The sequence below is a fragment of the Labrus bergylta genome, chromosome 10 (assembly GCF_963930695.1).
Source record: "Labrus bergylta chromosome 10, fLabBer1.1, whole genome shotgun sequence".
In the NCBI taxonomy this organism is placed as follows: domain Eukaryota; kingdom Metazoa; phylum Chordata; class Actinopteri; order Labriformes; family Labridae; genus Labrus; species Labrus bergylta.
Window position 1 is genome coordinate 8,345,691 of NC_089204.1, and position 10,000 is coordinate 8,355,690.

The window sequence follows — 10,000 nt, forward strand, 5'->3', positions numbered from 1 at the left end:
AAATGATTTCAGCGTTGATGTCAGCTCAGTGATAATCCACAGATGATCCCGTTTTAGTCACACACACTGTGTGAGCTCACACTGTCAGCTGAAAGAGAGAGAGAGAGGGAGAGAGGGAGAGAGAGAGGGAGAGAGAGAGACAGAGAGAGAGACAGAGAGAGGGAGAGAGAGAGACAGAGAGAGAGACAGAGAGACAGAGAGAGAGACAGAGAGAGGGAGAGAGAGAGACAGAGAGAGAGACAGAGAGACAGAGAGAGAGACAGAGAGAGACAGAGAGAGGGAGAGAGAGAGAGAGAGAGACAGAGAGAGAGACAGAGAGAGGGAGAGAGAGAGGGAGAGACAGAGACAGAGAGAGAGAGAGAGAGAGAGCGACAGAGCGAGACAGAGAGAGAGAGAGAGAGAGGATGTAAAGTCCTGTGACTTACATTCATGATAACGAATAATACACAAAACCAGCCCAGTGTGCCCACTAACTTTTCCTCCCCCCCTTTCCCTTTCCTCTCTCTCTCTCTCTCTCTCTCTTACAGGTAACACTAACAGCGTGTTCGTGTTGGACTACATCAGCGGCTCTCTGACGGTGAACGGGCAGCTGGACAGAGAGAACCCGCTGTACTCTGCAGGATTCACGCTCACCGTGAAGGTGAGTCTCTGAACGGGAAGCTCTGAACGGGACGATCTGATTGGTTTAGAGAGAGATGTGTGATTGATCAGAGGATCAAGAGAGAGCTTTGGTTGATAAATCCATCAGTCTGAGGGGTTTGGTCAGACCTTAAACACCTTAAATGTCCATATACACCCAGAGACAGAGCAGCAGACACACCTCACCTAACTCCAACAAACAAGGACTACAACAAGAACACATCAGGAGGGTTCAGTCTAACACTGCTCTTTTATTACTCTCACGTCTTTGAAATCATCTGGTTTAAGGTGAATGATCAGGCCTCTGGTCACGCAGCAAATTAGATGTGTGACGCATTTATAAACAAAGTCGACAGACCAACACAAATGTGATGTGAGCACAGCCAATAACAGAAACATAAGAGTTTCCAACCTACATAAGAAATTCACTCAATGTTGTGACGCAAAATCATTTCTGAGTTTTTCTTCGGAATTCTTGATATTCATCAAACCAAACTAAAAAACAAACAATTTAAGAGCACAGCTGACAAATCCTAAACTCAGACTTTAAACAAAACCTCATCAGGAGGATACGCATACTGATCCTAGCTAACGGGTCATCAGACTGGGACCTGGTACTGGTCCGAGCTAACAGGTCGGTATAGAACCAGTAATTGATGGTGTTTTTTAAAATAATGTATTAATGTAATATAGCAAGACTGTTCCCCTCGCAACAGGGCCTTCAGTGTCACAGTCCCCACCTTCTGGAACCCCCTCCCCGACATACACAATGCCCCATCTTTGGACTCTTTCAAAAAACTCTGACACCCCAAGCTCTTTGTTTTTGGGTCGTACATACATTTATATACCCGGCCCTCATGGGCTTACCTGACACCACGGACTTAAAGGTTGCAGGATCAGAGTGCAGAGTCGGTCTATTCATGGTCCTGGAGCAGAGAAATAAAGCACTGGTTTAGTTTGAGGCATTAGGCTCAAATGAAGGGGTTGTTAAAGTTCAGGAAGTGAAGCTTCCTTTGGGTACGTCGACTCATTTAGTGTAAATGTCCAGTCAGAGGCTCTGAAGGGACATGAAACAGGAGATTTACCCCCCCCCCCCCCTCATTTGCTTCTGTCTCCTGTTTGAAGCCGCTTCAGAGTCCGGCCACTAAATCTACAGTCTGTCTCCCTTCAGTCCAAACCTCCATGTCCATTCCTCCACCTCCTCCCTTTTCCATCATTTCTCCTCCTCCAGTGCAGAACAGGAGCTGATTCCCGCAGGGTGTGAGGAGGGGCGTGAAATGGATTTTCAGATCAGCAGAAAGTGGCCGAATTTACCCTCAAAGAGCTCCATGTTCAGAAGTGACTGTGTGGACTTCACAGGCGTGTCCTGTCCAATCAGTTTCACCTGTACGGGACAGAAAACGACCTTCAGGAGCCGCTGAAGTCCTCGTTGACGCTCTCATGTTTACTGATAGTTTCATTCAATTCATGTGGATGAAAACTAAACTAAAACATGAAAACATGATTTAATACAACCAACAAGGACGATCGATCTCTAAACATTTAAATGATTCAAATCTAAATATTACTCCATCATGAAGCAGCTTAAAAACAGCAGAAGACTTCTCTCAGCAGAGATACGCTGTGACTCTGATAAAAGAAAAAGATAGTGTGTTACATATTCCAGCCTCCGTCTGTCTCTTTAATTGAAATCAATAATTACATGAAAAAGTAGAATACGTGCTGAAAACCACAAGCTGTCTCCTAAAATAGTATTTATAAGGTATGGATTTTCCCCTGCGTGTTCTTTCTCAGGTGCTGCGTCTATTGATTGTGGAGCTCCGTCGTAATAAAACTAATTTCTCAACTTCAGGCGGCGCTGAGCGAGAGGGTGGGGGGGGTCAAATGATTCAACGGCGTCGGGACGAGAGAGGCTAAACTAGCGTGATTACCCAGAAACCATCATGTTATTCCTGAAGGTTCCCGTCCTCCTGCGACGCTCGTCTGTCAATAACAGTGAAAAAATCTGCTCCACAAACCCCCCCATCTCTTTCTGTGTGTGTGTGTGTGTGTGTGTGTGTGTGTGTGTAATGCGCGTGCCCTCTCCTGCCCTCTCTTTAAACCTGTTTCTATGATTGCCTGCAGCCGTCTGATCCAATAAAAGAACACCTGTAAATACCTGCTGAACACCTCCATCACAGAAATCACTTAGTGTTCAATCAGACACCTCTCAGCTTCTCTCTCTCTCTCTCTCTCTCTCTCTCTCTCTCTCTCTCTCTCGCCCTCTCTCTCTCTCTCTCTCGCCCTCTCAACTCATCCCTCTCTCTCTCTCTCTCTCTCTCTCTCTCTCGCCCTCTCAACTCATCCCTCTCTCTCTCTCTCTCTCTCTCGCCCTCTCTCTCTCTCGCCCTCTCAACTCATCCCTCTCTCTCTCTCTCTCTCTCTCTCTCTCTCTCTCTCTCTCTCTCTCTCTCGCCCCTCTCAACTCATCCCTCGCTCTCGCTCTCTCTCGCCCTCTCAACTCATCCCTCTCTCTCTCTCTCTCTCTCTCTCTCCCTCTCTCTGCTCGGCTGTCATTATTCTACAAACTGGATCAGAGAAAGTCTAGACTCTGAGCGTGACCTGGTGTCAGGACTTTCTGGGGAGTTTTAGTTGACCAAAAAGAACGAGTGAATATTCAGAGTACAACCTGCAGCTTCGGGAACAGTCTAGCCCTAAATGGAGATTTATTACAACATGCTGAAAGAGTACAATATCCTTTTGGATGGCTTTTGTTCTCAGCCCTCAATAACAAGGAAGTTAAAGGCCAGTCCAATTCAGCTGCTGCTCCACTCTGCTGCTGCATGCTGCTGCTACACGATGCTGCTCCACCCTGCTGCTACACGCAGCTGCTGCTACAGGCTGCTGCTACAGGCTGCTGCTACAGGCTGCTGCTACAGGCTGCTGCTACACGCTGCTGCTTCACCCTGCAGCTACACGCTGCTGCTACCACGCTGCTGCTACACGCAGCTGCTGCTTCAGGCTGCTGCTACAGGCTGCTGCTACACACAGCTGCTGCTACAGGCTGCTGCTTCAGGCTGCTGCTACAGGCTGCTGCTACAGGCAGCTGCTGCTACAGGCTGCTGTAGCAGCAGCTACAGCAGCCTGTAGCAGCTGTAGCAGCAGCTGCCTGTAGCAGCAGCCTGTATATAAGAACCAGGGCCGATATTTTTCGGTCTTTCTGCTTCTGATAGTCCGAGGAGGGAAAGTAAGAAACTTTCCTGTGTATATTTAGACATCAGCTGTTCACAGGACAGGAAATGTTTCTCAGATTTTTTTATAGTCACACCTGTCTGTACCTCACCTGTGGAGTCCTCGTCAGGTTGCCATGAGGACTCTGTTATTAACCTGAGTCTGTTGGTTTCTCTCTCTCTGTCAGGCCACAGAGCTGAAGGATGATCGGAGCCCGTCAGACGCCACAGTGATGACCACCTTCACGGTCCTGCTCATCGATAAAAACGACAACGCTCCCAAGTTCAACAGCTCAGAGTACAGGGTGCGGATCACCGAGCTGGCCCAGGTGGGCTTCGCTCTGCCGCTCTTCATCCAGGCCGAGGACAAGGACGAGGTGAGAGGTCACGTGATCACAGCTGGGACAGGTGATGTCACATCTGTGTTGAGACGACGGAGTCAAAGCTGATTTTAAGTTCCTCCTACAGTCTGTGACAGGTCCTGCAGTGGAAACTCACATACACTGTGTGTGTGTGAGTGTGTGTGTGAGTGTGTGTGTTAGCAGTGATGTACAACAGCATGTTTTAGTTCGCTCTATTAGCTGTATCTATCAACTTTCTGTGAAACTCGTGTTACTACACACACACACACACACACACACACACACAGACAGACACAAAAGTCAAACACTTTTCCACTTTCTCTCCCTCACTCGCTCACTTGCTCGCTCACAGCAGCACTTTGGACCGGACTACAATTTAATTTGCTCTGGAAGAGACGGGATAGAGCGTCAAATTATACCTAACGAGGAAAATCAATCACCTGGAGTGGAGATAAGCAGAGAGCTAGTCAACTCTGATTGATTCAGGCAGAGCCCCCGCCGCCGCCACCTCCGCCAAGGGGAGAGTGACAGATAACTGAGAGAGAGAGAGAGACACAGGCATACACACAATGAGGAGGAGGAGGAGGAGAGTGAGGGAGGGAAATGTTTGAACAGAAAGTCGCTGCAATGAAGCAAAAAAAACTTAAAGTCTGAATAATTGAAGCAGAGAGAGAGAGAGAGAGAGAGAGAGAACATGAGAATCTGTCTTTTCAGTCTGAGGAGGGACACTCAGGTGAGACACTCAGGTGAGCCAGAGTACACACATCTTTACTCCAGTAGAAGAACAGATACAGGTTTTTCAATCAGGACGGACTGAAGTAAGAGTTTACAGTTATTTATTTCACAGTTTAGGAAAAGATAAATAATTAATGTTAGACTCAGAGGGGTTGTGAGGCAGATAGCAGGATAGGACACGCCCCTGATGGAGTCTAGACCCTGGTGGTGGAGGTGATACCAGCCTGATGGAGTCTAGACCCTGGTGGTGGAGGTGATACCAGCCTGATGGAGTCTAGACCCTGGTGGTGGAGGTGATACCAGCCTGATGGAGTCTAGACCCTGGTGGTGATACCCCCCAAATTGTTGTTATTTTTCGTCTCCTGCAGTTAAACTTTTTAATGTTGTCTCGGTCTCAAAGTAAAAAGTGGGATGTACGATCTGACCTCTGACCTCAGGTGATGCCCCTCAACAGCGTCAGTATGAGGAGACCCCGAGTCTCTCTGAGAGTTCAGACGTGTGATGCTGTGGTGTGTTCATCCGTATTGAGCTCCGTCAGAGCGCGTCGATGAGCAGCTGAATGCTCCTTTGTGATGTCACAACAGAAGAAACACAAACTGAAGAATCAGGATTACAGAGTGAGAAGATGTGAAAGTATCTGCTCCGTGAAGCGTGGTGTCTCATATCCATCCGCCTCAGGAGTCAAATCTGAGAGATGTTTTTACTATTTCAGTTTGACCCTGTGTGTCAGAGCTGATACACTCATTCACAGTCTGCTACACCTGTGCTGTAATCTCTCACACACACACACACACACACACACACACACAGGGATTACCTCCCTCTCTCTGTCACACAGGTGGTAGTTACCTGCTCTCTGCCCGTCGCTGCCTGCGTCTCGTCTTCTGCTCTGATTACCTCCTGTAAAAACTTTCTTCTTCTCTAAAGTTTGAGGCGGCCGTCTGTGACAGCAGCTTTTATTGGGGGCTTTAGAGGCAGAAGCAAATGGACGGGCAATTACGTTTATGGGCAGTTTGAGGTGACATCCCTGCATATTGGATGGTCTTTTAAATAGGAGTCATCATCCTCGATGGCTCCCTGAGAGAGGAAAACAAAAACACAGAGGCCATTTCATCGGCAGAATAATGTCAGCGAGCAGCGAGCCGTCCTCCTGTCTGCTGCAGATCCACGCCCTGCAGCTTTCCATCTGCACACACACACAGAGGGAGAGAGAGCGAGCGAGCGAGCCCGGGTACAGGTCGATCACGGCTCTTCATGTCACTGTCACTGAGCTCAGGTTTGATGCTCTGCTCCTACAGGTGGTTTCAGAGAGAGAGAACACGTCTGTAGAGCCTGCAGGAATAAATGCTGTTTGTTCTTCCAGACATGAACACATTTGATTATTTTTTACCTTCATGAGATCGAGATCTCCTGTTTGTTTACAGACGTAATAATCATCCTCGTATTGAAGCTGCTCGCCATGTGCTCGTCACCCTGTCAGCTGGAGGTCTGCAGATTCATCCAGGAAAAACTCTCCTTCACGTCTCTGGTGAGAGGAGAGAGAAGAGACATCACACATGCATGCCTGCGGTTGCCATGGTGATTTCAGACTTTGGCTCTGCTCTCACTGTGTGAGTGTGTGCAGTCACACAACTTAAACTGATCCAATCAGCGGGGAGGAGCTGATTGGACCGTGGTCCTTCCCCCCCCCCGTACACTTCACGACATCAGGTGATCAGTCATGGGACTCAAACATCGGGTCTAACCCGTTCACCCGGCTTCAGGATGAGCTGCAGCATATACACCCAGCACACAGCAGTAAGGTGGACATGCTGTAATACAGCCGCTCAGTGTTTCTACATCAGAGCTCAGGGTCAGGTGTGTCTGATACCACCTGGGAACATTTACTCCTAATACAGAGCTACACACCTGCACAGGTGAATGTGTGGGACGATAACTCTACGTGACCTCATGTCACTGACTGAATGTTTATTAATGTGTGATTTGTAGTTTGACATCACTTTGATGAATGAACTGAAGAAGGTCAAAGGTCAAAGGATGTATCACCACCTGCTCTTTCTAAATAAACCTTCTCTCTCTCTGTCTCTCTCTCTCTCTCTCGCTCTCTCTCTCGCTCTTTCTCTCTCTCTCTCTCTCTCTCTCTCTCTCTCTCTCTCCTCTCTCTCTCTCTCTCTCTGCAGGGCGTGAACAGCATGTTTCAGGTTTTTCTGACGGGTAACAACTCGGAGTACTTCACCATCTCGCCCACGGCGGTGCAGGGCCGTGCAGACATCAGGATACGGGTGGCCACGCCCCTCGACTTTGAAAACATCCGCAGCTACAGCTTCTCAGTGAGAATTAAAGTTCTTGAGTTTTTGTTATTATTTCAGAGTTGAATTCATGTTGACGTCATTTAAGTCCCAATCGCTGCAGGAAGAAAACATTTGAAATCATCATAAAGGCGACTTTGTGAACACAGCGACGTGATGATGTTTGTCTGCTCTGATGTCTCAGCGTGATTGAAGCTTCATTATATTTCATACTTTCTTGTTTTTATTTGTTTGGACTGGAGGCTCCGTCACGCTGATGAGACTGTTTGGACAGCGAAATGAGTATTTCTTCACCTCGTGTTACTGGAGCAGACGCCGCCCTGCACGCTGTTTCAGATGAGACAGAACTCGTTGAGCTGCAGCTCAGCAGACGACTTTACGTTTCAGTAGATATGATGAATGTTCACTGATTCTAAACCTGCTTGTCTGTCGTCTGCTCTCAGCTGTATGCCAACGAGTCCATGTCCGACCACGTGGGTTTTGCTCGAGTCTTCATCGAGTTAATCAACGAGAATGATAACCGCCCGATCTTCAGCCGACCGCTCTACAACATCAGCCTCCCCGAGAACACGCCGCCTGGAACATCGCTGCTCAGGATAATGGTGAGTTACAACAAAGGTAACCCGGGGGTCATGACATTTAATGTGGATCTGTCCTGAACTACATGAGGAAGACCTGACCTGGTTCAGACTCCTGTGACACACATTAAACATGGCCAGATTTGACAAATTGCATCATCTTACCCCGAATTCACACTATGCGGTACTTAGCTGTCACTCAAGTTTATCATTATGTTCACACAGCGCGCGCTGCAGTCCGTCTCAGGCGCTCCGTTTCAAATACGCTGCGAGTCTATTTTCGCCAGAGTACGCTGCAGGCATGCGTCAAGCTGGACAGAATATGACAGCCCTGAGTCAGACAAGGAATTGCACAAAGCATCCGGTCAATTTCAATATAAAACACAACATACGGACTGACTATCGTATTTTTCATTATTTTATCAACATGACGTCAAAACAGAAAGAACACCAAACCATCTTTAGAAAGACAATGAGACATGTTGTTTACACCTTGTTCTCTTTATTCCCGCGGGATCTTGTAGTTCTCCTGTGATGTGTGAACAGCTGATCATGGGTGCGATAACGTTCCAGAAACGGATCCAAAGTGAATGGGCGCGCGCCGTCCGACAGAACAAAACTGTGGCGCTGATGGACCGCGGCACACACGGAGTATGTGTAAATCATCTGGTTCTCCTGTTTCATTTGACTGAAAGCCGGGGGTGGCGTTACATTTGTTTTCGGTCCCAGTTACTGCTCACATCAAATTTAAAACTCTGCTGCTCGCTTACAAAACAGACACAGAAACGTCTCCTCCTTACCTAAACTCTCTGATCCAGGTCTACACTCCCTCCCGCCCACTACGCTCTGCCAATGAAAGGCGTCTGATCCAACCTTCACAACAGGGTCCTAAGACGCTAACTAGACTCTTCTCCTCTGTCACCCCCCGGTGGTGGAACAAACCTCCAAACTCCATTCGATCTGCAGATGGTGATGATAATGAGTGAAACATAAAAAAGCTGAAGGAAGCTCCGCCCCCTCAGTGCTCAGAACACAGAGCTGAGAAAAACAAACTTGACTTCACTATACATTTACACAGAGTTTATTCAGATTTAAGAAAGATTCATGAAAATAATTTCACACATTATACTCTTAAAGGAGCAGTATGTAACACTGACCCCTAGTGTTTAAAATGGCTAAATTCAATACAATAAAGAATTGTAGAGAGCTGTCTCCCCCCCTCCTCTCTAGAGTCGATGCTCATGCAGGTTGCCATGTGGTGGACACTGAAGCTTCAGTGTTTATCCAGCTCTGCATCGGTCTGTAAACCTTTCTGTGTTCTAACCTCTCTCCATTTTTCAAAAGCATCTCCAATATTGATCCTAGTTTGAGCACGTTTCTGCTCGTGGAGCTTATTAGAAACATGCAGAGGCTTTTTAGGTCGGGTACAATCACTTCTATCTGAACCACTTCTCTTGCCCGCTTCCATCGCTGCAACACCTGTTGGTTTGACCTGATAACTGCTCTCATATCTGGCAAACCGAGGGGCGTCCAAAACGGCCGTGTGGGGGTGCCTTAAAACCGTCTACCTTCTCTGGTCCAAACAAATCCAGAGCATTCAGGAGCAGAATCTAAAGTTAGAAGGAGGACATACTGGCTGCTGCATTGTTGTCAGAGAAGCCAGCACTTCAACATAACATGTTTCCTTAATGTCTGATCATATAGTAAGGTCACTTTATCATTTCACTCTCTACACATCTCACTGATTGGACTTCCTGCAGGAGAAGATGAGCCGTTATTAAAAAAACATGAGCTGAAAAGTAGAGCTATAATCATTCATAGCTTTGAGGAAAAAAAGGATCATCTTGGCTAACCTAGCATGAGTATGCTAACTGTTAATGTACTGTAGTTAGCCTTCAGTAACTTACCTTTCATCAGGAGTTTATGAATAACTCTCAGCTTTTTCCTCTGATTCTGACTCAGACCTCACCAACATTTAAAGCTGCTCAAAGCTGATTAGACCATGACCAGTTATTGTGGGCGGAGTCAGGGAGATGTCAATCAAATTGTGATCAGCCACACCCACACAGTCTTGAGAGACAGTCTAAATAATTACCGTTTTTTTTGTTTTTCTTTTAAGGTTTGTTTAGAGTCTAAACAGTCCCTCAGATTTTTTTCAAGTTGCTTAA

The 10,000-nt window shown here is 47.1% G+C and overlaps 1 protein-coding gene across 1 annotated transcript in view; it reads left to right on the forward strand.

Annotated features, from left to right (window-relative positions):
• The window catches only part of cdh23 (cadherin-related 23), a 113,012-nt gene that overhangs the window by 34,822 nt on the left and 68,190 nt on the right, over positions 1–10,000 (forward strand). Inside the window, exons 11-15 of the mRNA XM_065959776.1 lie at positions 528–640; positions 4,037–4,286; positions 6,370–6,473; positions 7,126–7,275; positions 7,698–7,856. Coding sequence (XP_065815848.1) covers positions 528–640; positions 4,037–4,286; positions 6,370–6,473; positions 7,126–7,275; positions 7,698–7,856 — 776 coding nt within the window. The remainder of the gene's footprint in view (positions 1–527; positions 641–4,036; positions 4,287–6,369; positions 6,474–7,125; positions 7,276–7,697; positions 7,857–10,000) is intronic.